The 25,180-nt window shown below is 44.7% G+C and overlaps 1 protein-coding gene across 1 annotated transcript in view; it reads left to right on the forward strand.

Moving 5' to 3' along the window:
* The window catches only part of LOC112231110 (protein mono-ADP-ribosyltransferase PARP14), a 28,828-nt gene extending 12,690 nt beyond the window's left edge, over positions 1 to 16,138 (forward strand). The window contains exons 3-17 of the mRNA XM_042310969.1: positions 4,363 to 4,390; positions 4,668 to 4,904; positions 5,070 to 5,297; positions 5,493 to 8,155; positions 8,399 to 8,635; positions 11,277 to 11,498; positions 11,652 to 11,766; positions 11,891 to 12,046; positions 12,206 to 12,268; positions 12,503 to 12,688; positions 13,424 to 13,627; positions 13,756 to 14,343; positions 15,062 to 15,207; positions 15,500 to 15,674; positions 15,852 to 16,138. Coding sequence (XP_042166903.1) covers positions 4,363 to 4,390; positions 4,668 to 4,904; positions 5,070 to 5,297; positions 5,493 to 8,155; positions 8,399 to 8,635; positions 11,277 to 11,498; positions 11,652 to 11,766; positions 11,891 to 12,046; positions 12,206 to 12,268; positions 12,503 to 12,688; positions 13,424 to 13,627; positions 13,756 to 14,343; positions 15,062 to 15,207; positions 15,500 to 15,674; positions 15,852 to 16,135 — 5,532 coding nt within the window. The 3' untranslated portion in view covers positions 16,136 to 16,138. The remainder of the gene's footprint in view (positions 1 to 4,362; positions 4,391 to 4,667; positions 4,905 to 5,069; positions 5,298 to 5,492; positions 8,156 to 8,398; positions 8,636 to 11,276; positions 11,499 to 11,651; positions 11,767 to 11,890; positions 12,047 to 12,205; positions 12,269 to 12,502; positions 12,689 to 13,423; positions 13,628 to 13,755; positions 14,344 to 15,061; positions 15,208 to 15,499; positions 15,675 to 15,851) is intronic.
* Positions 16,139 to 25,180: the final 9,042 nt, after the last annotated feature.

A 25,180-nucleotide genomic window follows, 5' to 3' on the forward strand; every position in this document is an offset into this window, starting at 1 on the left:
ACATGCTGCCACCCCCGTGCTTCACGGTTGGGATGGTGTTCTTCGGCTTGCAAGCCTCCCCCTTTTTCCTCCAAACATAGCGATGGTCATTATGGCCAAACAGTTCTATTTTTGTTTCATCAGACCAGAGGACAAAAGGATCATGGTCCCCATGTGCAGTTGCAAACTGCACCTATTTCCTTCAGCATCTTCACAAGGTCCTTTGCTGTTGTTCCGGGATTGATTTGCACTTTTCGCACCAATGTACATTAATCTCAGAACGCGTCTCCTTCCTGAGCGGTATGACAGCTGAGTTGTCCCATGGTGTTTCTACTTGAGTACTATTGTTTGTACAGATGAACGTGGTACCTTCAGGCATTTGGAAATTGCTCCCAAGGATGAAACAGTCTTGTGGTCTACAATTTATTTTCGGAGGTCTTGGCTGATTTCGTTTGATTTTCACATGATGTCAAGCAAAGAGGCACTGCGTTTGAAGGTAGGCCTTGAAATACATCCACAGGTACACCTCCAATTGACTCAAATGATCATTTAGCCTATCAGAAGCTTCTACAGCTATGACATCCTTTTCTGGAATCCCCAAGCTGTTTTAAGGCACAGTCAACTTAGTGTATGCAAACTTCTGACCCGCTGGAATTGTGATACAGTGAATTATACATGAAATAATCTGTCTGTAAACAATTGTTGGAAAAATTACTTGTGTCATGCACAAAGTAGATGTCATAACCGACTTGCCAAAACTATAGTTTGTTAATTAACAAGAAATTTGTGGAGTTGTTAAAAAACAAGTCTTTGTGGAAAAAAACATTCCCGTAGTAAACGGGATATTTTGTCAGGACAAGATGCTAGAATATGCATATAATTGACAGCTTAGGATAGAAAACACTCTAAAGTTTAAAAAACTGTAAAAATATTGTCTGTGAGTATAACAGAACTGATGTTGCAGTCGAAAGCCTGAGAAAAATCCATTCCGGAAGTGCCTCATGTTTTGAAAGCGCTGCGTTCCAATGAGTCCCTATTGAGCAGTGAATGGGCTAATAATTAGATTACTCTTTCTCCGTATTCCCGAAGGTGTCTACAGCATTGTGACGTAGTTTTACGCATTTATGTTGAAGAATACCCATAAGCGGCTACATTGTGCAAGTGGTCACCTGATGCTCCCAGAGAGATTCTCGCGTAAAATACGGAGGTAGCCATTACTCCAATCGGTCCTACTGAAAAAGGAATTGTCCCGATGGATATATTATCGAATAGATATTTGAAAAACACCTTGAGGATTGATTATAAACAACGTTTGCCATGTTTCTGTCGATATTATGGAGCTAATTTGGAATATTTTTCGCGGTTTTCGTGACTGCAATTTCCGGGTGATTTCTCAGCCAAACGTGAAGAACAAACGGAGCTATTTCGCCTACAAAAATAATATTTTTGGAAAAAAGGAACATTTGCTATCTAACTGGGAGTCTCGAAAACATCTGAAGCTCATCAAAGGTAAACTATTTAATTTGATTGCTTTTCTGATTTCCGTGACCAAGTTACCTGCTGCTAGCTGGACAAAATGCTATGCTAGGCTATAGATAAACTTACACAAATGCTTGTCTAGCTTTGGCTGTAAAGCATATTTTGAAAATCTGAGATGACAGGGTGATTAACAAAAGGCTAAGCTGTGTCTCAATATATTTCATTTGTGATTTTCATGAATAGGAATATTTTCTAGGAATATTTATGTCCGTTGCGTTATGCTAGTTAGTGTCAGGCGATGATTACGGGATGGGGAGTCACTAGAGTGTGTCCAATCTAAGTGTATGTAAACTTCTGACTTCAACTGTACATTCACGACATGACCAAAGCTGCTAGAACAGCCTCTAATCTTCTCTGAAGGCTTTCCACTAGATGTTGGAACATTGCTGCGGGGACTTGCTTCCATTCAGCCAAAAAGCATTAGTGAGGTCCGGCACTGATGTTGGGCGATTAGTCCTGGCTCACAGTCGGCGTTCCAATTGATGGGGTTGAGGTCAGGGCTCTGTGCAGGCCAGTCAAGTGATTTCACACCGATCTCGACAAACCTTTTTCTGTATGGACCTTTCTTTCTGCACTGGGAATTGTCATTCTGAAACAGGAAAGGGCCTTCCCCAAACTGTTGCAACAAAGTTGGAAGCACAGAATCGTCTAGAATGTCATTGTATGCTGTAGCATTAAGATCTCCCATCACTGGAAGTAAGAGGCCTAACCCAAACCATGAAAAACAGCCCCAGACTGTTATTCCTCCTCCACCAAACTTTGCAGTTGGCTCTATGCATTGGGGCAGATTGCGTTCTCCTGGCATCCGCCAAACCCAGATTTTTCTGTTGGACTGCCAGATGGTGAAGCATGATACATCACTCCAGAGAACCCTTTTTCCGCTGCTCAAGAGTCCAACGGAGGCGAGCTTTACACTACTCGGCCATGGAAACCCATTTCATGAATCTCCAGACCAACAGTTCTTGTGCCGATGTTGCTTCAAGAGGCAGTTTGGAACTCGGTAGTGAGTGTTTCAAACAAGGACAGACAATTTTTACATGCTTCAGCACTCGCCGCTCCATTTTGTGAGCTTGTGTGGGCTATCACTTCGAAGCTGAGCCATTGCTGCTCCTTGACGTTTCCACTTCACACTAACATCACTTACAGTTGGAAGCAGTTTATATACAGGACCAGTCAAAAGTTTGGACCAGCTACTCATTCAAGGGTTTTTCTTTATTTTTACTATTTTCTACATCGTAACCAAAAAAGTGTAAAACAAATCAAAACATATTTTAGATTTTAGATTCTTCAAAGTAGCCACCCTTTGCCTTGATGACAGTGTTGCACACTCTTGCCATTCTCTCAACCAGCTTCACCTGGAATGCTTTTCCAACAGTCTTGGAGGAGTTCCCACATATGCTGAACACTTGATGGCTGCTTTTCCTTCACTCTGCGGTCCAACTCATCCCAAACCGTCTCAAAATCAAATCAAATCAATTGGGTTGAGGTCAGGTGATTGTGGAAGCCAGGCCATCTGATGCAGCACTCCATCACTCCATCAAATAGCCCTTACACAACCTGGAGGTGTGTTTTGGGTCATTCTCCATTTGAAAAACAATTGATAGTCCCATTAAGAGCAAACTAGATGGGATGGCGTATCGCTGCAGAATGTTGTGGTAGCTATGCTGGTTAAGTGTGGCTTGATTTCTAAATACATCACAGACAGTGTCACCAGCAAAGCACCATCACACCTCCTCCTCCCTACTTAATGGTGGGAACCACACATGTGGAGATCATCCATTCACCTACTCTGGGTCTCACAAAGACATGGCGGTTGGAATCAAGAATCTCAAATTTGGACTCATCAGACAAAAGGACAGATTTCCACCGGTTTGTCCATTGCTTGTGTTTCTTGGCCCAAGCAAGTCTCTTCTTATTGGTAACCTTTAATAGTTGTTTCTTTGTAGCAATTCTACCATGAACGCCTGATTTCACGCAGTCCACTCTGTGTCTGTTACTTGAACTCTGAATCATTTATTTGGGCTGCAATTTAACTTATCCTCTGCAGCAGAGGTAACTCTGAGTCTTCCTTTCCTGTGACGGTCCTCATGAGAGCAAGTTTCATCATAGCACTTGATGGTTTTTGCGACGGCACTTGAAGAAACTTTCAGAGTTCTTGAAATTTTCCGGATTGACTGACCTTTATGTCTTAAAGTAATGATGGACTGTCGTTTCTCTTTGCTTATTTGAGCTGTTCCTACCATAATATGTACTTGGTCTTTTACCAATTATGGCAATCTTCTGTACCACCACAACACAACTGATTGGCTCAAACGTATTAATTGAAATGTATTCCAGGTGACTACCTCATGAAGCGATTAAGAGAATGCCAAGTGTGCAAAGCTGTCATCAAGTCAAAGGGTGGCTATTTGAAGAATCTCATATATAGAAAATCTCAAAATAATACATATATTTTGAGTTCAACACTTTTTGGGATACTACATGATTCCATGTGTTATTTCATAGTTTTGATGTCTTCATTATTATTCTACAATATAGAAAATGGTTTGGTGTGTCCAAACTTTTGACTGGCACTGTATATCTATATATTTAGCTGAAATTCTCATGATTTTACAATCTTTTCTAAGCATGCAGCTGTCCAAATTTTGCAAGATTTTAGTTTTGGCTTAACAGAGTTTAACTGTAGGCTAAATTAGTGCTGTCTTGGCTCGACAGGCTAGCCAGGGCTTCAAACTGATGGATAATACATTATTTGTATGGCTACTATTAAACAGCATACTTGTGAATATTCCCGTTGGTTAACTATTTGACGTATACATTTTGTTTGTTTTGCTTGTTTTCCAGCTTGGTGCTACAAGCAATGAATTGTCAGGTAACATCCTTTCCTTGCTTCTGTGGTGACTAGACAGAACATATCAGACTTGTTGATGCATTCCCTTGACCTAATATTATTATATTGAATGTTTTGCCTAATACATTTCATAATATTCCCTATTGGCATATCATTAGACAGTGTGGCAAAAGGCAGCCTTATCAGGCCATATCTCCTTGTAAATTTGTCGTAGGCAGAAATGTGCCGGTGAAGTCAGAGAAAGGTGAAATTATGAATGAGGTTATTGGATATGAATATCTAGTGTGTTTAATCCCAGATGTGTCAAGTGAAGCACAGGAAGCTCCCAACTCTGAGAGTGGGCCTGGAGAGGGAGGTGGAGCTGAGGTGTCTCCTCAGAGCTCTGCTGTGGTGCTGGAGAGGGTTCCTGAGAACATGTCGAGAGACTTGCTGTTGTTGCTGGTGGAGACCATCTCTGGCCTGGAGGAAGACAACTTCTCACTGGAGGTCATCAGTGAGACAAACAGAGCTGTTGTGACCTTCAATAATCCCAAAGGTTGGTCACTATTTCAAATTGACAATTTTTTTTAAACAACAAAAAATAAACAATGAATTTAATTTCTGAAGCATTTTAAAACAGATCTCTCCCTCACATGACGGGATTATATTTTCAAAAACTGTTGTGCATGACATTTAGGATATGATTGCTGCCTGTCTTTAGATGTGGAGCGTTTTCTCACTGAGAGCAAGAGCAACAAGAGTTTTCAGAAGCAGGGTTTGATTGGCCGGTTGCTAGAGAGGTGCCAGAGTGTGAGAGTGGAGAACCTGGCATCGAACATACTTCAGGATATGCTGGAGCTCTACATTGAGAAGTGGGCTAGCCCAGCAAAGGACATCACTGTGTTTCGTGAGGAACAGGCAGCCATTGTCACCTTCCACGCACCAGAAGGTAAAACCTGCTGTTTGAATGAGCTGTTTTATTAAATACATTTTAATCCATTTGTTTATTTGGTAATCTATTTATTTCTATTATAAGATTCATTGAATGTAGCATTGCTATTCTGTTGCTGGCCTCGACAGAAATATTCTGTTTCTGCCCTCAGTTCATGCTATAACAGACAGTTCGTTATCTATGTCATTTCAGTTGTGCACACCACTCTAAATAAACGTCTTGTAATTGGCAAAGTCCCAGTCAACGTGTATCCATACTACGAGTCCTTAGGAACTGCCTTGTATGGAAAGGAGAGGCCAATGGGGAAGATGCCTGACCCCTTCATAGAGTGTGTGCATTCTGCCGTATGGAAATTCCTCTCCACGAAGAGACAGTTTTCCCGCATCACTGACCAGATGAAGGCCCACTTCTGTCAAGTAGACATGGATACTCCTGAGGTAAAACTCAGTCCTTTGCCAACCCTGCTAAGGCAGAAAGGACTAACAAGCAAACATGTAGATGGATGGAAGCAGAATGCCTTGATCGTCTTCCGTGACATCATGGCCAAATATGCTGTGTTTGAGTGTTTTGTAAGTGCCCCAGCGTGGAAGGCAGTGGAGAAACAAGTCCGCTCGGTGGTGAAAGAGGATGCTGTCCTAGCTATGGATGCCTCCAAAGGGTCTCTGACAGTTGCAGGTCTGGCCGAAGACACGAAGCGAGTCCAGGGGCTGGTGGAAGACCTCATGCAGAGGGCCATGAGTCGGATAGAGAGGCAGAGGGATGGCATCTCGGAGGAGATGGACATGTCCCCTGCCATGTTCTATATCCTACAGCAGGAAGGACTTCTGAAGTGCGCAGCAGACGAAGCCCCAGAGATGGGTTTTTCTTACAGAGACGACACCAAGAAGTTGGTTCTCTCAGGTCTTGTTGCAGAGGTGTACAAGATGAAGTACTGGATTCTGGAGAGGGAGCTCAAGATGAATAAGAAGCAGCTGAAGCTGGAACCCCAAATCCTGGACTTCCTGCGGTCAGTGGACAGTATGGAGATGTCCCAGGACCTGTTCACGTCCCGGGGCATCAACGCTGTATACAGAGTGGAGGGTGGAAAGGTACTTCTGACTGGTAGCTCAGACAGAGCATTGGCTGATGCAGAGCAGAGGGTGAAGACTGCCCTGTCCCTGCAGAGCCTTATGGTGGAGGATCAGGAGGTGCTGAGGAAGCCTGAGTGGAAATATCTGAACAACCAACTGGTGGACGCCAACAACTCCCTAAAGAAAAGAACGGTGGTGATTAAGCTTCACCCAGAGAGGAGAGACAGAATCATTGTGTCTGGCTTCCTGGACCCGGTCAGAGAGGTCAGCAATAGTCTGCGGGACTTTATTGAAAACAACTCACGAGTCGAAGAGGCTGTCCTTCTCAAGTCCTGTGCCGTGGTTAAATTCATCCAGGAGAACAAATCCCAGGACTGGGAACATTTTGCCAAGCGTGATGAGGTGAACGTCCACTTTGACCCCAGAAGGCCCAAAATGGTCCTTTCTGGAGAGCGTCTCTACGTCAAGAAGGTCAAAGAGACCTTTCAGAAGATGGTAGCAACTTTCTGCACTGATGAGCTCACCATCATGAAGCCTGGAGCAAGAAAGTACTTCCAAGAGGAGGGAAGAATGTTTGTTTCCATGGCGATGAAGGAGCATGGCTGTGTGGTGCTGCTGCAGGAAGACTACATGCTGGAGGAAGAAGAGGGCGATGATGAAGATGGGGAGAAAGGATTTGGCCCATCATCCTGCTGTGAGGTGAGGACATCCAATGGAATCCTGGTCTCCGTCAGTAAGGCAGACATCTGCAAGTTCAAAGTGGACGCAGTAGTCAATGCAGCCAATGAAGACCTGCAGCATATTGGAGGCTTGGCTTTAGCACTACTCAAGGCTGCTGGTCCACGGCTGCAGGAGCTCAGTGATCAACATGTCCGTAATAACCGCCGACTGCAGCCAGGCGACGCCATTGTGACAGATGCAGGCAATCTGCCCTGTAAGTATGTGGTCCATGCGGTTGGTCCACGGTTCACAGACTTTGACCAGGGAACAGCCATACAGCGTCTGAAACAAGCTGTGAATGAGAGCCTGAGGGAGGCTGCGAAGGTTAACTGCTCAACTGTTGCCGTCCCGGCCGTCAGCTCTGGGATATTCGGCTTTCCTCTGAACCTGTGCACTGAGACCATTGCTGTGGCAGTGCGTGACTACTGTGAGAACCTAAGAGGTCAGACCTCCCTGACTGAGATTCACCTGGTGGACAACAGTGACAACACTGTGAGAGCCCTGGCCAGCGCTGTCCAGAAAACGTTCAATGACCTGCACCCAAAAATGACCATGCCTCTGCAGGGTGCACATAGGGGAAATGGACATCGGGGACGCGGGCAACAGGGAAGTGAACGACGGGGAAGAGGACAACATAGTTACAGACATCAAGGACCTGGATATCAGGGACAGTCACCATGGGGACATGGGCAGTGGGGACAAAGCAGAAGAGGGGGAGGAGAAGGTGGAGGTAGAGGGGGGGGAGGAGAAGGTAGAGGTAGAGGGGGAGGGGGAGGAGGTAGAGGTAGAGGAGGGGGAGGAGAAGGTAGAGGGGGAGGAGAAGGTAGAGGAGGAGGTGGAGGTAGAGGAGGAGGTGAAGGTAGAGGAGGACATGGATATAGGGGAGGAGGAGTTAGAGACAGCATAACTCAAAGAAATTATCATGAAAACCAAGAGGAGCAGAGGAGAGAGTATGGCCAAGAGAGGAAGTTTGAGGGGGCAGGCAGTGGGGAAATCCTACAGACCAATCGCACACAAGAGGGTCTGAAGATCATTCTGAGGAAGGGAAATATCCAGGAGGAATATGTGAGTACACATACCGTAGTTATCAGAGCACCACGTAAACCATTGTAATACAGGTATTATAAGTAGTACATCAGATAACCCAGAGTATAAGGTGTATGATTGGTTTACTTTTCATTCTACTCTTCTTTATCTGGAATGACAGCTGTCTTGTAGAAGTCATAATTTAAGTTTGAATAGAAATACATAGCTGTTCCCTTCTTTCTTTCTTCATGAATGTTTGGTCATTTGTTTTGAAACCTCTAGTCTGAGGGCATCGTCAACACCATCTCTGAGGATTTGGACCTGAGTAAAGGTGCTGTGTCCAATGCTATCCTAAAGGCAGCCGGTCCTGGGCTCCAATCAGCAGCCACAGATGAGGCTCGCGTCAACAGATTGGCCTATGGTGACGTTGTGGTCACCGACGGTTACAACCTGCGATGTCAGAGGGTGATCCATACTGTCTGCCCCCATTGGGACCAGGGAGCTGGCTCAGCAGAGAAGGTATGCTATGAGTTTTTGACAGTGTTTAATTTGTAAATTGGGAGGTCCTGGAACACATAGTGAGTGTGAGGGGTGGGGGTGTCTGGAGGGCTTTGAGGTACTGGAACACATTGAGAAAAAAAGTGTGAAACACAACGTAGCAGCACAGCAGACAGAGTAAACAGCCAAATAGCCTACTGTCTATGTTGGTTAAATGGACAGCACTCTCCAAGGTGCTGATTAATTGAAAGCATGTTAAACGTCACTGCAGTATGCCCACATACTTGAGTATAGCTGCAGGGCTTACACAAGTCCATATTTCTTATAGTCACATTTTCTAGACATCGATGTATAGCAACATTTTTAGACGACATTGCAGAACACCTGCCATATGCACACATACTCAGCTGTGGGGCTCACAAGACCCCAATTTAATATCATTTTCAAGACATCAATGTAGCAGTAGAACAAATATCACAATATCAGAATATAACTTCAAATAAAATAAATCTCTGTAGGCTACAGCAGAACACACATATGAGAATATATATGCCTCCTGCCATTGGGATAATATGAAGCACATATTCAGATTACTGTAATTTCTGGACTATTAAGCGCACCTGAATATAAACCGCACCCACTGAATTTTTTTTTTAAAGTATTTTGTACATAAATAAGCCGCACATGTCTATAAGCCGCAGATGCCTACCGGTACATTGAAACAAATGAACTTTACACAGCCTTTAAACGAAACATGGCTTGTAACAAAAATAAATTGGCTTTTAAACGAAACACGGCTTGTAACAAAATAAATAGGCTTTTAAACGAAACCCGGCTTGCAACAAAATAAATAGGCTTTTAAACTAAACACGGCTTGTAACAAAAATTAAAAAAATAGCAGTAAACAGTAGCCTACCAAGAAAGTCATTGGTCACTATCTTCCTCCTCCTGTGCACTGAAACCACTGAAGTCATCTTCCTCAGTGTCGGAGTTGAATAGCCTCAGAATTGCTTCATCCGATGTTGGATCGTTTTCATTGTCGCTCTCGTCACTTTCATCCGGAGGCAAATTCAACACGCAGCAGTCCAGCCTTTCGAAACGCGTTGATGATAGTGGATTTTTTGATAATGCTCCACGCTGTCAGCAGCTCTATTTCCTTTTCCAACAGCCAGATTGATCGCCTTCAACTTGAAAGCTGCATCATATGCATTTCTCCATGTCTTTGCCATGATGAGGGTGACAAAATGACTACCGTAATCAGAATGATGGGAAGTGTGAGCGTGCTCGATTTACGTCACATTATGTGACGGTGCTCAGTTTTTTGGCGGCATGAATCTTGTGAAAGCGGGAAAAATCCATAAATTAGCCGCGTCATTGTATAAACCGCGAGGTTCAAAGCATGGGAAAAAGTAGTGGCTTATAGTCCAGAAATTACGGTACTTTCACAGTACAGAACAAGTTTGTAAAGGAAAAAAATGTCCTACCTTAGTTTTCCAAACCTCCAGCAAATACTCTCCCCATGTCAAGTCCATTTAACTCCTGAGAGTCCATTTCTTGCTCAAAGCCATGAGCGGGCCTGTGGCTGTGACCTTTAGCCTCCTTCTAAGGCTTTCTGAAGACTGGCAATGTTTTTATTGTCCTCTTTAGCCTCATCTACAAGACTTGCTGCCACCAAATGTTCCCTGGTTCGGGCATGTTCAAAAACCTTGTTATACGTCTGAGGCATAGGATGTTAACTTACTGTACATTGCACCCACTCTTTTGCTAGTTGAATCCCTCCAGTCGTTTCTAGACCCAAGCTATCTTCCTTCTTGCATGTGGTACAGCCCAATTTTGAATTTTGAATGACAAGCCTGGGGTTATGTGTTTGCTTGAACTGCAAATTGCACCTGACCGAGCACTTTGTCTGTGGATGCACTGCCCCCCACCTCCCAGCTCCCCGTCTGCCTTTCCATCTGAGTCTGACTCTCTAGTAGGCCTACTAGCTAGTGGAGTTGCCGGTGGTGATGCTGAACTGTTGGGATTAGCAGCGCTGCGAGCTTAGGCATTGCCATCAGGAACAGTGTGCACCTCACTTCTCCTGCACTGACAGTTCTCTGGTTTGTTTTGGGTTCAATTGACCATCTTTCTCTAGATTTTTGGACTTGTAAAATATCAAACTCGATTGCCTTTTCTTTTCCATTTTTTATTTGGCTTTCCCAAGATTCAAATTCAGTAGGGAGATGACTAGCCTAGGCTACGTAACATGATTACGTAGGGACCTCTTCACTAGCTGACCACCTACCAAGACCTGTGTCGAGATCAGTTACTTACCCCACCCTCCCTCCCAATAACCTTTATGTACAAATAAAATAGCAGGCATAGAATCAGTGTGGCAGGAAAGGATAAAGGATCCCCACGCTTTTACATGGTCTTTCTGTTGGGAAGGAGAAATAACGAGGAGGCAACTTGATTTAACGCTGATCGCTTTTATTAGAATGTATACAGGGCGAACAGTGAAACAATTAATAAATCATGGTGTGAGAGGTACCCGGAACAAACCAAGTCAAATCTGATAGATGCCGGAACAGGTTCCAGCTCAAATTAAGTACTGGTTATTGAGAGTGCATAGAATGGTTTTAGTAAAATGTTTCTAAAATTGTCCATGTGTTTGTGATTTAAGATATTGATAAAGATGATCAGAGATTGCCTGAGTGAGGCAGAGAAGCATAGGCTGGCATCCCTGTCTTTCCCTGCCATTGGAACAGGGAACATGGGATTCCCTAAGGGCCTGGTGTCCAAGCTTCTTCTGCAGGAGGTCAAAGACTTCAGCCAGAGAAGAAACTCCACACACCTTAAAGAAGTGGCCATCGTGGTCCACGCCAGCGACACCCAAACTGTGGATGTAAGTTTGAAGATGGAAAATGGTTTAAAGGGGGATTCAGTGTTTATCATCACACAGAGGTAGTATTGTTGCATAACCTCACCTTTGTCAGTGTGTGTTGTGCTCTTAGATATGTTTGATTAATGCTCCACACTTTATATCTCCTGTTTACAGTGCTTTGTCAGGGAATTCAGAGGTCAGACACAAGGGTATACTTGGCAGAGTTCACAAGGTTCCGGCCAATCACAACATTCCAAATCTCATGTTGGCCAATCACAGCAGCCCTCTGGTAAGCTTAATTCACAGCCTTCAAAGTCTCCCCAAAAATATTCAACCATTGAGACACTGCTGCCTCTTTAGAGCATGTCTGTTTCCACAGAACCCCCTTGTCTAAACATGTTATTTTCATTCAGGCGCAGGCTTCTTTGGACAGGTGTCATCCCCTTCTCTGGGTGTGTACAGCATGCAGATTGGTCACATGACTTTTGAAGTGTCATCAGGAGACATCACCAAGGAGTCCAGTGATGTCATTGTGAACTCCTCCAATAAGGACTTTAACCTCAAATCAGGTGACTTGTACCTCTGACAATAGCATAGGTGTCGTAACCAATGTTTCATGTTTATGAGGCTAAATCCCATACACCCCTACAGACACACAACTTATTTAATGGTTAAATTGTTGACTTAGAATAAAGAGCCATATTGTACTAATGTCTTTGTTTCTTCAGGTGTATCCAAATCCATTTTAGAAGGAGCTGGATTGAAGGTGGAGTTGGAGTGCTCAGAGATTGGTGTGTATCCATGTCCTTGAGTCAACATATACTGTAGTCATGTTTCTGGTCAAGGAGACTGGTGTCATGTTGGATATGAATGAGTTGACATTTCAGTACTATTTGATACTGTCTGGTAAAAGTCTAAAGGCAGTTTCCAATCCATGGGTCCTACAACACTGGTGTGCATTGATTTGACCTTTTAGTAACTTAGATTCTTGACATCTAAACCTTTCCTTTTATGCTTTTCTACAGTCAGATCCCCAAGCTTCCAACCATGCAGGATGATTGTGACATCAGCAGGATCTCTCCCATGCAAACACATCATGCACATTGTGGGACAGAATGACCCTGAGATCATTAAAGAGACTGTGTACGATGTTCTCAAGAATTGTGAAGAGCAAAAGTTCACCTCAGTGTCCTTCCCAGCGCTTGGAACAGGTACTCTGCTTTAATGGTCATTATTGGACTACACTGTCTTGTGTAGTTGCATGTTTTTATTGTACTTGTTGCCTGTTCTGTTTTGTTCTTTGTGTCTACTGTAAGGTTGTAAAGTGGCCATATGCTTTGCTTCCATGTGCTCTGAATGGGACTACCTGCTACTCATAATGACTACCTGCTACTTTTCCTAGCCTAATTTTCAAAAAATATTGTTCTTTCTTCGTCTTTCTGCTCCCCCCACCCAAACATACTTTGCCTCGCTCTTTTACTTGTTTTGTTCTCTTCCTTCCATATTTTTCTTGTCTTCTTCCGTTCCACATTTTTCTTGTCACCTTCCCTTCCTACCATCTTATTCTTGTCTACTTCCCTTATGTATTTTTCTTGTCACCTTCCTTCCCTTTCATCTTTTTCTTGTCTCCTTTCCTTCCATCTTTTTCTTGTCTCCTTCCCTTCCAACTTTTTCTTGTCTCCTTCCCTTCCATCTTTTTCTTGTCTCCTTCCCTTTCATATTTTCCTTTTCTCCTTCCCTTCCATCTTTTTCTTGTCTCCTTTCCTTCTTTTAATATTTTCCTTGTCTCCTTCCCTTCCATATTTGTCTTGTGATTAGTCACTCTCAGGGACAGATTTCCTTACATCATGTCATTGTCTATCTGTACTTCTGTCTCCATCTATGTCTTTCTGTTTGCCTCCATAGCCATGTCATTGTGTGTCTGCCTCCATCTGTCTGTCTGTCAGGCCAGGGTGGGGCGAGTCCCTCTGCTGTTGCGGACGCCATGATTGACGCAGTGGTGGACTTTGTGAAGAAGAAAATGGGACCGTTTGTGAGAAGTGTGAAGATCCTGATATTCCAGACTGCCATGATAACGGAGTTCCACAAGAGCATGAAGAGGAGAGTGGGAGAGGGAGTGGAGGAAAAGGGCATTTTTACCAGGTTTAAAGGTCAGTGAGAATGGAAGTGTGCGAGGTAGAAGACAATATGAGCTTAATGTGTACTAATACAATAGTTATTATTATCATAAGTGACATTTTGTCAAGGAGTTTATGTTGTGTGTGCTCTTTCTTCATAGATTCGCGCTCTGCCCGTGAGAACTTTGTCATGGCGGGAGAGGAGTTTGCCCCGACCGTGTTCCAGCTGTGTGCAGAGAGCCCCCGGGCTGTGAGCCGTGCCCGGGACTGGATTAAAAACCTCATAATGAAGGAGCAAACTGAGAAAACCATCAAGAACCCGTACATCAGCCAGCTGAGCCAGGGGGATGTGGAAAAGTTGCAGGCCATGCAGAGGGAGCTGACGGTCAGGATACGCCTGGAGAAGAAGGGTCCTGACTCCCTGATCCACCTGGAGGGCTTGAGCCGCGATGTGCTTACAGCAGACAGCCTCATCAGCAACATGGTCCTGGACCAGGAGAGGGCAGAGAATAGCAGACAGGCAGCTTTCCTGGTGAGCAGCCTGGTGGAGTGGCAGTACAAAGACCACAGTGGAACAATGGTGTCTTTTGACATGTTCACCAACTACATCCTGGAGGAGGCTGTGAGAGACAACAGCAAAGTGACAATCAAGATCAACAATGAGGATTATAAGGCAAATGTAGCCCACAAGAGAGCTGTCAAGATTAGGGGCATAAGAGAAATTGAGTTACTGAGGAAAGACCTGAAAGGTGAGTCCATCCATATTAAATACTCATCTGTCTAGACTGCATTAAAATGAAATGATGGAGAACGGTGATATTAAATATAAAAGAATGTCTTATTTTTAAGAACACATTTTTTGTGTCATTTTGTGGATGCATATCAGGGGTCTCTAACCTTTTTTTATCACAATACCTACTTTATAGCTTTAAAATAGGCACATTCTTCTCGTATCCTCTACCCTACAACTCGTCCCCGGGTTCTTGGTGTACAAGAGATGTTTTCTGTCAATATACCTGGTAAAATAAAATGGCTAATGAGCAGTATTTGGCATGACAGGACTCCCATAATTCTCTCACTTCCATAATCCTGTTTTCTCTGTTTTAACTATTTCTGTACTCCCAATATTGCAAGTATTCATTGATGAACAACTAAAATAGATCTTTTGGAGTGCAGGTCAATGCTTACCTCACATCAGAAGATACTTTTTTAGGTCAAAAAATAAGAACAAAAAAGCATTTTGATTTTTTTGTTTTATTCACCTTTATTGAGCATCTAGCAAGAGAGGAATGTGTCGTTCTAGCGATGTTTCTGCGGTTAGACATACTGCTGCAGCACATGTCATGGAACTGAGTATGTCATCAATATGCATTTAAAGTTGTGAATGATTGAGTCTTTTTAATGACAATACTTATTGCGGAATTAATTGACACCTAACTGCCAAATTCTCTACTGTGTTTTGTCCAGACGATACATCAGTGTCTCTACCTGCACACTGGGATGACATGAAGGGTTCCCTCTTAATGCTGGTCCCACTAACTACAGGATCCAAGGGATACAATGACGTAGAGAAGGAATTTCGGAAGACTTTACTCACTGACACCATCATTACAGTATGTTTGTGAAAATGTATACCTGAATTTAATTTGCATTCCACAAAAGACTGAGTTTCTAATGGTGACGTTATACGAAAGCCTCACATTTTTGCTGTCATTTAAAAAAAATGTTACATTAAAGGCAACAAAGCTTTGTGGATTTTTTTTTCAAGAATGGAACTGTAATTCCTGGAACCAGTGAAATGTGTAATTCCTATTCCTTTGCTGTTCGTTACGTATTTGGCTAGATGGGATTGCACTTCAGTAATAAATAAATCACTGTCGATTTATACGTGTTTGCTATTTGAAGATTGAACAAGTCCAGAACGATCCACTGTGGAAGAGCTACCAGATAAGAAAGAAGCTCCTGGAGGAGAAGAACAAGCACACAAACAACGAGAAACTGCTGTTCCACGGCACCAGTTCTGACTCCATCACCAAGATCAACAACCATGGCTTCAATCAAAGCTACGCTGGAGCACATGGTATGAGAATGGTCTCCTGGAAACATGTCTGATGACCAATATGCTTTACTGTTATATTGAGACCTCTTCCTAAGAGAGGAGGAGCTTGATGTTGAGACATAAATCCATTTGATCAATTCGGTATCATTGTTAGATATATTTTTTTAACTCTTTAAGTACAATATGTTTTTCGTCCAGGTGCGGCTATTGGCAATGGATCATACTTTGCTGTGGACTCCAGTTATTCAGCAAGGGGATATTCTAAAGCTGATGCACAGGGGATCAAGCACATGTACCTGGCCAGGGTTCTTGTTGGAGACTACACTCAGGGACAAGAAGGCTTGATCGTTCCTCCTGCCAAAGCTTCAGGGCAGGATGCCGAATTGTACGACAGCGTCACAGACAACACCTCCAATCCAACCATGTTTGTGATCTTCAATGATGTGCAGGCTTATCCAGAGTTCCTCATCACATTCCAGTAAATCAGATTTAACTGTACCTTCATTAGTATATCAATACTTCACAACAAATTCCATATGTATGTGTAAAGGGTTGTAAAGGTATGTGGGTTAGTTGTAATAGCCATGGCTGAGGTTAGACATCCTTAGAGTAACCAGTGGTGTAAAGTACAGTTGCAAAGTTGTATGGTATATGTCATGTGATGCTGTGCAGATTCTGCAAAGAGAGAAGCAGCTACTGGAGAAGGGGTTGAGAGAGCTTATAGACTACCGTAGTGGAAATAGGGTCTTCATTGATGAGCAGGAGCAGAAGTTTTCAGAGTATCTCTTGAGGCCAGCTGATTTATGCCCACTGTTATCCAGGCCACCTCTCCGGATGCCTCCCAGCCCAGCTATCCAGCTGCCTCCCATGTCACCTCTCCAGCTGTCTCCCATTTCACTTCTCCAACTGCCATCCAGGTCACCTCTCTAGCTGTCTCCCATTTCACCTCTCCAACTGCCATCCAGGCCACCTCTCCAGCTGTCCCATTTCACCTCTCCAACTGCCATCCAGGCCACCTCTCCAGCTGTCTCCCATTTCACCTCTCCAACTGCCATCCAGGCCACCTCTCCAGCTGCCTCCCAGGCCACCTTTCCAGCTGCGTCCCATGTCACCTCCAACTGCCTTCCAGGCCACCTCTCCAGCTGACTTTCAGGCCACCTCTCCAGCTGCCTCTCACGCCACCTCTCCAGCTGCCTCCCATGCCACCTCTCCAGCTGCCTTTCAGGCCATCTCTCCAGCTGCCTTTCAGGCCACCTCTCCAGCTGCCTTCCAGGCCACCTCTCCAGCTGCCCTCCAGGCCACCTCTCCAGCTGCCTTCCAGGCCATCTCTCCAACTGCCTTCCAGGCCCCCTCTCCAACTGCCTTCGAGGCCACCTCTCCAGCTGCCTTTCAGGCCACCTCTCCAGCTGCCTTCCAGGCCACCTCTCCAACTGCCTTCCAGGTCATCTCTCCAACTGCCTTTCAGGCCATCTCTCCAACTGCCTTTCAGGCCATCTCTCCAACTGCCTTTCAGGCCACCTCTCCAGCTGCCTTCCAGGCCACCTCTCCAGCTGCCTTCCAGGCCACCTCTCCAGCTGCCTTCCAGGCCAACTCTCCAGCTGCCTTCCAGGCCACCTCTCCAGCTGCCTTCCAGGCCAACTCTCCAACTGCCTTCCAGGCCACCTCTCCAGCTGCCCTCCAGGCCACCTCTCCAGCAGCCTTCCAGGCCATCTCTCCAGCTGCCTTTCAGGCCACCTCTCCAGCTGCCTTTCAGGCCACCTCTCCAGCTGCCTTCCAGGCCACCTCTCCAGCTGCCTTCCAGGCCACCTCTCCAGCTGCCTTCCAGGCCACCTCTCCAGCTGCCTTCCAGGCCACCTCTCCAGCTGCCCTCCAGGCCATCTCTCCAGCTGCTTCCAGGCCACCTCTCCAACTGCCTTCCAGGCCATCCCTCCAACTGCCTTTCAGGCCACCTCTCCAACTGCTTTCCAGGCCATCTCTCCAACTGCCTTCCAGGCCACCTCTCCAACTGCCTTCCAGGCCACCTCTCCAACTGCCTTCCAGGCCACCTCTCCAGCTGCCTTCCAGGCCACCTCTCCAGCTGCCTTCCAGGCCACCTCTCCAACTGCCTTCCAGGCCACCTCTCCAACTGCCTTCCAGGCCACCTCTCCAACTGCCTTCCAGGCCACCTCTCCAACTGCCTTCCAGGCCACCTCTCCAACTGCCTTTCAGGCCAACTCTCCAACTGCCTTTCAGGCCATCTCTCCAACTGCCTTTCAGGCCATCTCTCCAACTGCCTTCCAGGCCACCTCTCCAACTGCCTTCCAGGCCACCTCTCCAACTGCCTTCCAGGCCATCTCTCCAACTGCCTTCCAGGCCACCTCTCCAACTGCCTTCCAGGCCACCTCTCCAACTGCCTTCCAGGCCACCTCTCCAACTGCCTTCCAGGCCACCTCTCCAACTGCCTTCCAGGCCACCTCTCCAACTGCCTTCCAGGCCACCTCTCCAGCTGCCTTCCAGGGCCGCTGGAAACGCCTGATTACTCTTCTGATTTCAACCCGGTTGATGTACACCCATTCAAGCACTCAGAAGGCCAAAACAAAATGTGCCCTGCCTAAAAAAACAGCTGGAAATAAGCAAGCCAAAACAAACCACACTGAACAACAACAAAACAAAAAAGATTGAACCAGAAGAATCAGATTCCTCCAACGAGGAAAACTTCTGCATTGTGTGCATGGGGCACTTTAACAATTCCATGTCCAAGGAGATCTGGTTGCAGTGCTGGGAATGCAAATTATGGCCCCATCAAACCTGTACCACTGTCACAACGGTGACTGATTAAGTGTCCAACATTCAGTCACACACCAAATAAACATGGCAATGTTGCTCTAATGGTCTCAATAAAGACATTCAATAATTAGTTGCATGTCATGATTTATGTACTTTTTCAATCTGTTACAATTCACCCCTAGCACTGACAGAAAGGTGAGAAGTGTTACAGCCATCACTGGTCTCCCCAACTATTTACTCCGTACATTTTCCCTGACACCCAAAAGTACTCGTTACATTTTCCAATTCACACACTTACTGTATCAAGAGAACATTCCCGGTCATGCCTACTGCCTCTGATCTGGTGGACTCACTAAACACATATGCTTAATTTGTAAATTTTAAGTCTAAGTGTTGGCGTGCCCCTGGCTGTCCGTAAATAAAAAAAGCTGTGCTGTCTGGTTTGCTTAATGTGAAGAATTTGAAATGATTCATACTTTTACTTTTGATACTTAAGTATATTTAAAACCAAATATTTTTGCCTTTTACTCAAGTAGTATTTTACTAGGTGACTTTCACTTTTATTTTAGTCATTTTCTAAGGTATCTGACACGACTTCCGCCGAAGTCGGCTCCTCTCCTTGTTCGGGTGGCGTTCGGCAGTCGACGTCACCGGCATTCTAGCCATCGCCGCTCCATTTTTCATTGTTCCATTTGTTTTGTCTTGTTCCCCGCACACCTGGTTTACATTTTCTAATCACACTGCATATATATATATATATTCCTCTGTTCCCCCCATGTCTTTTTGTAGAATTGTTTTGTTTTGTGCTTGTTGTATCGTGCCAGTCTGGTTTTTCACCCTGGGCATCGCCTGTACCCTATTTGGGGAATTATTGGTGAACCTTATTATTATATTATCGACGTTATTTTGCACCCGTCTGTTTGTTGCTCTTGGCTAATAAAGTCACCTGATCACCTATTCTCTGCTCTCCTGCACTTGACTCGAATGACCAGCAGCGAAAACCCTGACAGTAGCTTTACTTTTACTCAAGTATGACATTTGGGAGAGTGTAACTGCTCTTTATTGACATATAACTTATCTTGCTTAGGGCCTGGGCCCGGTTGCATAAAACATCTTAAAGCATTTGTTTAAGATTACCAAGAAACACTCTGTGTGCCCCTGATTTAGCCCACTCAAGTAAAAGGTTATTTAGGTAAGCATTCAAATGGGACCATCTTTACAATAACCCATTCAAAAGAGGATGGCGTAATTGACAGAGACATACAACGTACATTCCATCCTCGGGCGCCGGACATCCTTGGACTTTCCCAACGGACAAAAAACTGTTGTTTGGGGATACCCCTTATGTACAGTCGTGGCCAAAAGTTTTGACAATGACACAAATATTAATTTCCACAAAGTTTGCTTCTTCATTGTCTTTAGATATTTTTGTCAGATGTTACTATGGAGTACTGAAGTATAATTTCAAGTGTCAAAAGCTTTTATTGACAATTACATGAAGTTGATGCAAAGAGTCAATATTTGCAGTGTTGAACCTTCTTTTTCAAGACCTCTGCAATCCGCCCTGGCATCCTGTCAATTAACTTCTGGCCCACATCCTGACTGATGGTAGCCCATTCTTGCATAATCAATGCTTGGAGTATGTCTGAATTTGTGTGGTTTTATTTGTCCACCCACCTCTTGAGGATTGACCACAAGTTCTCAATGGGATTAAGGTCAGGAGTTTCCTGGCCATGGATCCAAAATATTGATGTTTTGTTCCCCGAGCCACTTAGTTATCACTTTTGCCTTATGGCAAGGTGCTCCATCATGCTGGAAAAGGCATTGTTCGTCACCAAACTGTTCCTGGAAGGTTGGGAGAAGTTGCTCTCGGAGGATGTGTTGGTACCATTCTATATTCATGGCTGTGGTGTTAGGCATAATTGTGAGTGAGCCCACTCCCTTGGCTGAGAAGCAACCCCACACATGAATGGTCTCAGGATGCTTTACTGTTGGCATGACACAGGACTGATGGTAGCGCTCACCTTGTCTTCTCCGGACAAGCTTTTTTCCAGATGCCCCAAACAATCGGAAAGGGGATTCATCAGGAAAAATTACTTTACGCCAGTCCTCAGTAGTCCAATCCCTGTACCTTTTGCAGAATATCAGTCTGTCCCTGGTGTTTTTCCTGGAGAGAAGTGGCTTCTTTGCTGCCCTTCTTGACACCAGGCCATCCTCCAAAAGTATTCGCCTCACTGTGTGTGCAGATGCACTCACACCTGCCTGCTGCCATTCCTGAGCAAGCTCTGTACTGGTGGTGCCCCAATCCCGCAGCTGAATCAACTTTAGGAGACGGTCCTTGCTGGACTTTCTTGGGCGCCCTGAAGCATTCTTCCAAACAATTGAACAGCTCTCCTTGAAGTTCTTGATGATCTGATAAATGGTTGATTTAGGTGCAATCTTACTGGCAGCAATATCCTTGCCTGTGAAGCCCTTCTTGTGCAAAGCATTGATGACGGCACGTGTTTCCTTGCAGGTAACCATGGTTGACAGAGGAAGAACAATGATTCCAAGCACCACCCTCCTTTTGAAGCTTCCAGTCTGTTATTCAAACTCAATCAGCATGACAGAGTGATCTCCAGCCTTGTCCTCGTCAACACTCACACCTGTGTTAACGAGAGAATCACTGACATGATGTCAGCTGGTCCTTTTGTGGCAGGGCTGAAATGCAGTGGAAATGTTTTTTTTGGAATTCAGTTCATTTGCATGGCGAAGAGGGACTTTGCAATTAATTGCAATTCATCTGATCAGTCTTCATAACATTCTGGAGTATATGCAAATTGTCATCATACAAACTGAGGCAGCAGACTGTGAAAATTCATATTTGTGTCATTCTCAAAACTTTTGGCCACGACTGTACATATAGTGAACATCAACAGTTGTTGACCATTCATCTGCATTTGCTGAGAAGTCTTTTTGAAAGGTTAAACAGGTTCATTACAGTACATTCTCGGACTCTCCATCCGGACATAACTCTTTGCACTCCCACACACACACCCAATGATCCAATTAGCTCCTGTGTGGAGATAGAGATAAACAGATCAGGGAGACACACAATAGAGACAGAGAGATTTCATCAGAAGGTAAATACAATTTTATTTTAAAACCCTTTTTTATTGTTTTCTAAATCTTTAGTATAGGCATTTAAACATATTACAATTCTCAAAGTTTACTATGAATGTATAGGCATAACGTTTTTTTTAAACTAAAAATCTATAAATCATACATATTATCAACACATAATACTACACTTTAGTACGCATTAAATGTTTATATGTAAAATGGTTTTTGCTATAAGAAAGATTGTTTTTAAAATGTATTTTGTTCATGAAAATACGGTTTTGCTCAGGGATCTCTCTCGACAGACAGACAGACAAGACACCTCTTGGAGGAGAGATTTCTTTCATTGAATGTAAATGATTTAAAAACCCTTTTATTTTCTTCAAAATATTTAGTAAATAAATGCATACATATTACAATTATTATTTGGTTGTAGGAAAGATTCGAAATGTATTTTGTTCATAGAAATAATGTTTTCAGTACGTTTCTCTCTGGTTGTAACCTGACACATACACACACACCCACACGCAAACTTGATGAGAGACAGAGGACCAGATGAATAGAGATTTCAATCATTAAAAGTATTATTTTTAAAACTCCTTATTTTCTTCAAAAATGTTAGTACCGAAATGCATGCATATTACAATTATTATTTTGTTGTAGGAAAGATTGGGGCTGTGACTTCTCTCTCTCTCTCTCTCTCCTAGCGTGTAACTTGACACTCGGCCTCTCACACACACACACAGAAGATGGAGAAATTGGAGGAGAGTGAACGGAGAGAGTCAGATACCGTCAGTGAGCTGATGGAGAAATTGGAGAGAAATGAGAGAGTTGTTGTGTTGGTGTATGATGCACGACATTCGCCCTAAGGAGCGTGTCATCAGTTTGATGCCACCTGAGTCAGCTCTCCGTACTCGTCCTGAGGAGCGTGCTAGTAGTCTGGTAAAAACTGTGCCGGCTCAACGCACCAGGTCTCCAGTACGCCTCCACAGCCCAGTACGTCCTGTGCCAGCTCTCCGCACTCGCCTTGAGGAGCTTGTCATCTGTCCGGTACCATGTGTGCCGGCTCCACGCACTAGGCCTCCAGTGAGCCTCCCCAGTCCGGTACGTCCTGTGCATGCTCCTCGCACTCGCCCTGAAGTGCGAGTCACAGGTCCAGGAACGGTGTCCAGTCCAGCCCCAAGGCCAGAGCCTTCCTCTACGCCGGTGCCCAGTCCAGGCATGGCGTCCGGTTCTGCTTCATAGCAGGAGACTCCCTCTGCGCCGGTACCCAGTCCAGGCACGGCGTCCAGTCCCGCTCCAGGGCAGGAGCCTCCCACTGCACCGGTGCCCAGTTTGGGCACGGCGTTCAGTCCCGCACCAAGGCTGGATCCTTCCTCTACGCCGGTGCCCAGTCCGGGCACGGCACCCAGTCCCGCTCCAAGGCCGGAGCCTTCTTCTGCGCCGGTGCCCGGTCCAGGCACGGCGTCCAGTTCCGCTCCATGGCAGGAGCCTTCCTCTGCGCCAATGTCCGGTCCAGGCACGGCGTCCAGTCCCGCTCCAAGGCTGGAGCCTTCCCCTGCGCCGGTGCCCAGTCCAGGCACGGCAGCCAACTCAGCTCTATGGCCTGAGCCTTCCTCGGCGCCGGTGCACAGTGCGGGTGCGGAGTTCTGCCTGGCTCCATGGCCAGACCTGTGGTCTGGGAGGGGGCAAAATCCCGCACCAGAGCCGTCACCGATGCTAGCGGATTTGCAAGCAGAGTGGGTACTTCGCCCCGCACTGAAGCCGCCTCCGACGCTAGATGCCCACCTGGACCCTCCCCTATAGAGTCAGGTTTTGCGGCCGGAGTCCACACCTTTGGGGGGGAGGGGGGTACTGTCACACCCTGACCATAGAGAGCCTTTTTATTCTCTATGTTGGTTAGGTCGGGGTGTGATTAGGGTGGGTAATCTAGGTTGTTTTATTTCCAAGTTGGCCTGGTATGGTTCCCAATCAGAGGCAGCTGTTTATCGTTGTCTCTGATTGGGGATCATATTTAGGCAGCCATTTCCCCACTGTGTTTTGTGCGATCTTGTTTAGGTGTAGTTGCCTGTGAGCACTCCATAGCTTCACGTGTCATTTGCTCTTTGTTGTTTTTTGTGCAGTTCACTTCTAATAAAATGTTGACTATTGTGACAGTAAGAGATATTTCATTCAATGAAGGTAAATACAATTTTCTTTAAATATCTTTAGTACCGAAATGCATACATATTACAATTATTATTAAACAATACTACACATTACTACACAATACCTGTTGATATGCATATTTAAATAAAATACCTTTCTTAGAGAAAAACAAGGCCTATTGTAACCCAAATCCCAATCTTCAAGTTGGGAGGGCCTCAGACATTGTCTCTTCCACGCTGGATCTCCAGGGCCTTCCAGTTTTTTTATGTTCTCTTTTCCATGATAGATCAACCTTGCCGTTATCCCCAAGTTATGTCTTGAGTACAGAAGGGACCATCTTCATAAATGTTCACAATGGTGGAAAAACTGCTGCACTTGTTTCATCATATCAAGCACACCATTAAAACAATCAGGTGCATCACAAAGAATGTAATCGATGGTGTTCTCATTGTGACCCAGACATGAAGGACACAATACACCTAGAATTGGTCTAGGAGACATGTTTTTTTTTGTGGTTGAGCTGTGTTAGACTTGTCAAAGGACAAGTCTAACACTTACTTATACTCAGGCAGACCGACCCCGGGAAATTACTTTTCATTTTATAAGGTCACTACCCAGCAGCTCCATAAGTTCACTTGAAAAATTCCCAACTGTTTCACATTTTTTCAAACACATTATATTTCAGTTTCTACAAAGTCACTACACACCAATCATCAGGCTATTACTGCTTTACTTCGAAGAAACAGCTGCACTATTATGTTACTTAAGCACACCCTAAATAGCATGAGGACATCTGGACAGGATGTCCTTAAAAGGACATAAACATAAGACACGGAAATAACTCATCAATCACTTTTTGACACATACCGTATATTATATTCTCTCTGCTGAGAGTGCTATTATATGATACAATATCAGTACTTGTTGCATTTACAACATGTCTAATGAAGTGATAATGCCTGAGAAGCTGGTGTTTGGAGGATATGTTGTCACAGGTGTTGTTAAGCCAGAGACCAAGTCGAGGACCGGAAAATTGTGACAGTGTATCCTCCAAACACCAGCTTATAAATTTTATACAACGGGTTACCAACATATTCAAATAATGATTGAAATATTTTCATAAAATGTATTTATACATTTATTTATACTATTTCATCCTTCCACAATATATAGTCCCGACACAAATCTAGGGTTGCTACCCAAGCCGGCTGGTCATTCCTTCTATCGGTTCGGTTGCCAGAGACGTTTTTTTCTGTATCTATGTCCTTCATTCTAAATGTTCCATTCCCATACTGGCTGCCAACGTTCTTATCCCTTGCTTGCTAGCTAGCCAACTAACTTACAGTCACTGTCACGCCCTGATCTGTTTCACCTGTTCCTGTGATTGTCTCCACCCCCTCCAAGTGTCGCTTATTTTCCCCAGTGTACTTATCCCTGTGTTTCCTGTCTCTCTGTGCCAGTTCGTCTTGTATGTTAGTCAAGTCAACCAGCGTGTTTTTCCCGTACTCCTTTTG

Source organism: Oncorhynchus tshawytscha, linkage group LG33 (genome assembly GCF_018296145.1).
Source record: "Oncorhynchus tshawytscha isolate Ot180627B linkage group LG33, Otsh_v2.0, whole genome shotgun sequence".
Classification (NCBI taxonomy): domain Eukaryota; kingdom Metazoa; phylum Chordata; class Actinopteri; order Salmoniformes; family Salmonidae; genus Oncorhynchus; species Oncorhynchus tshawytscha.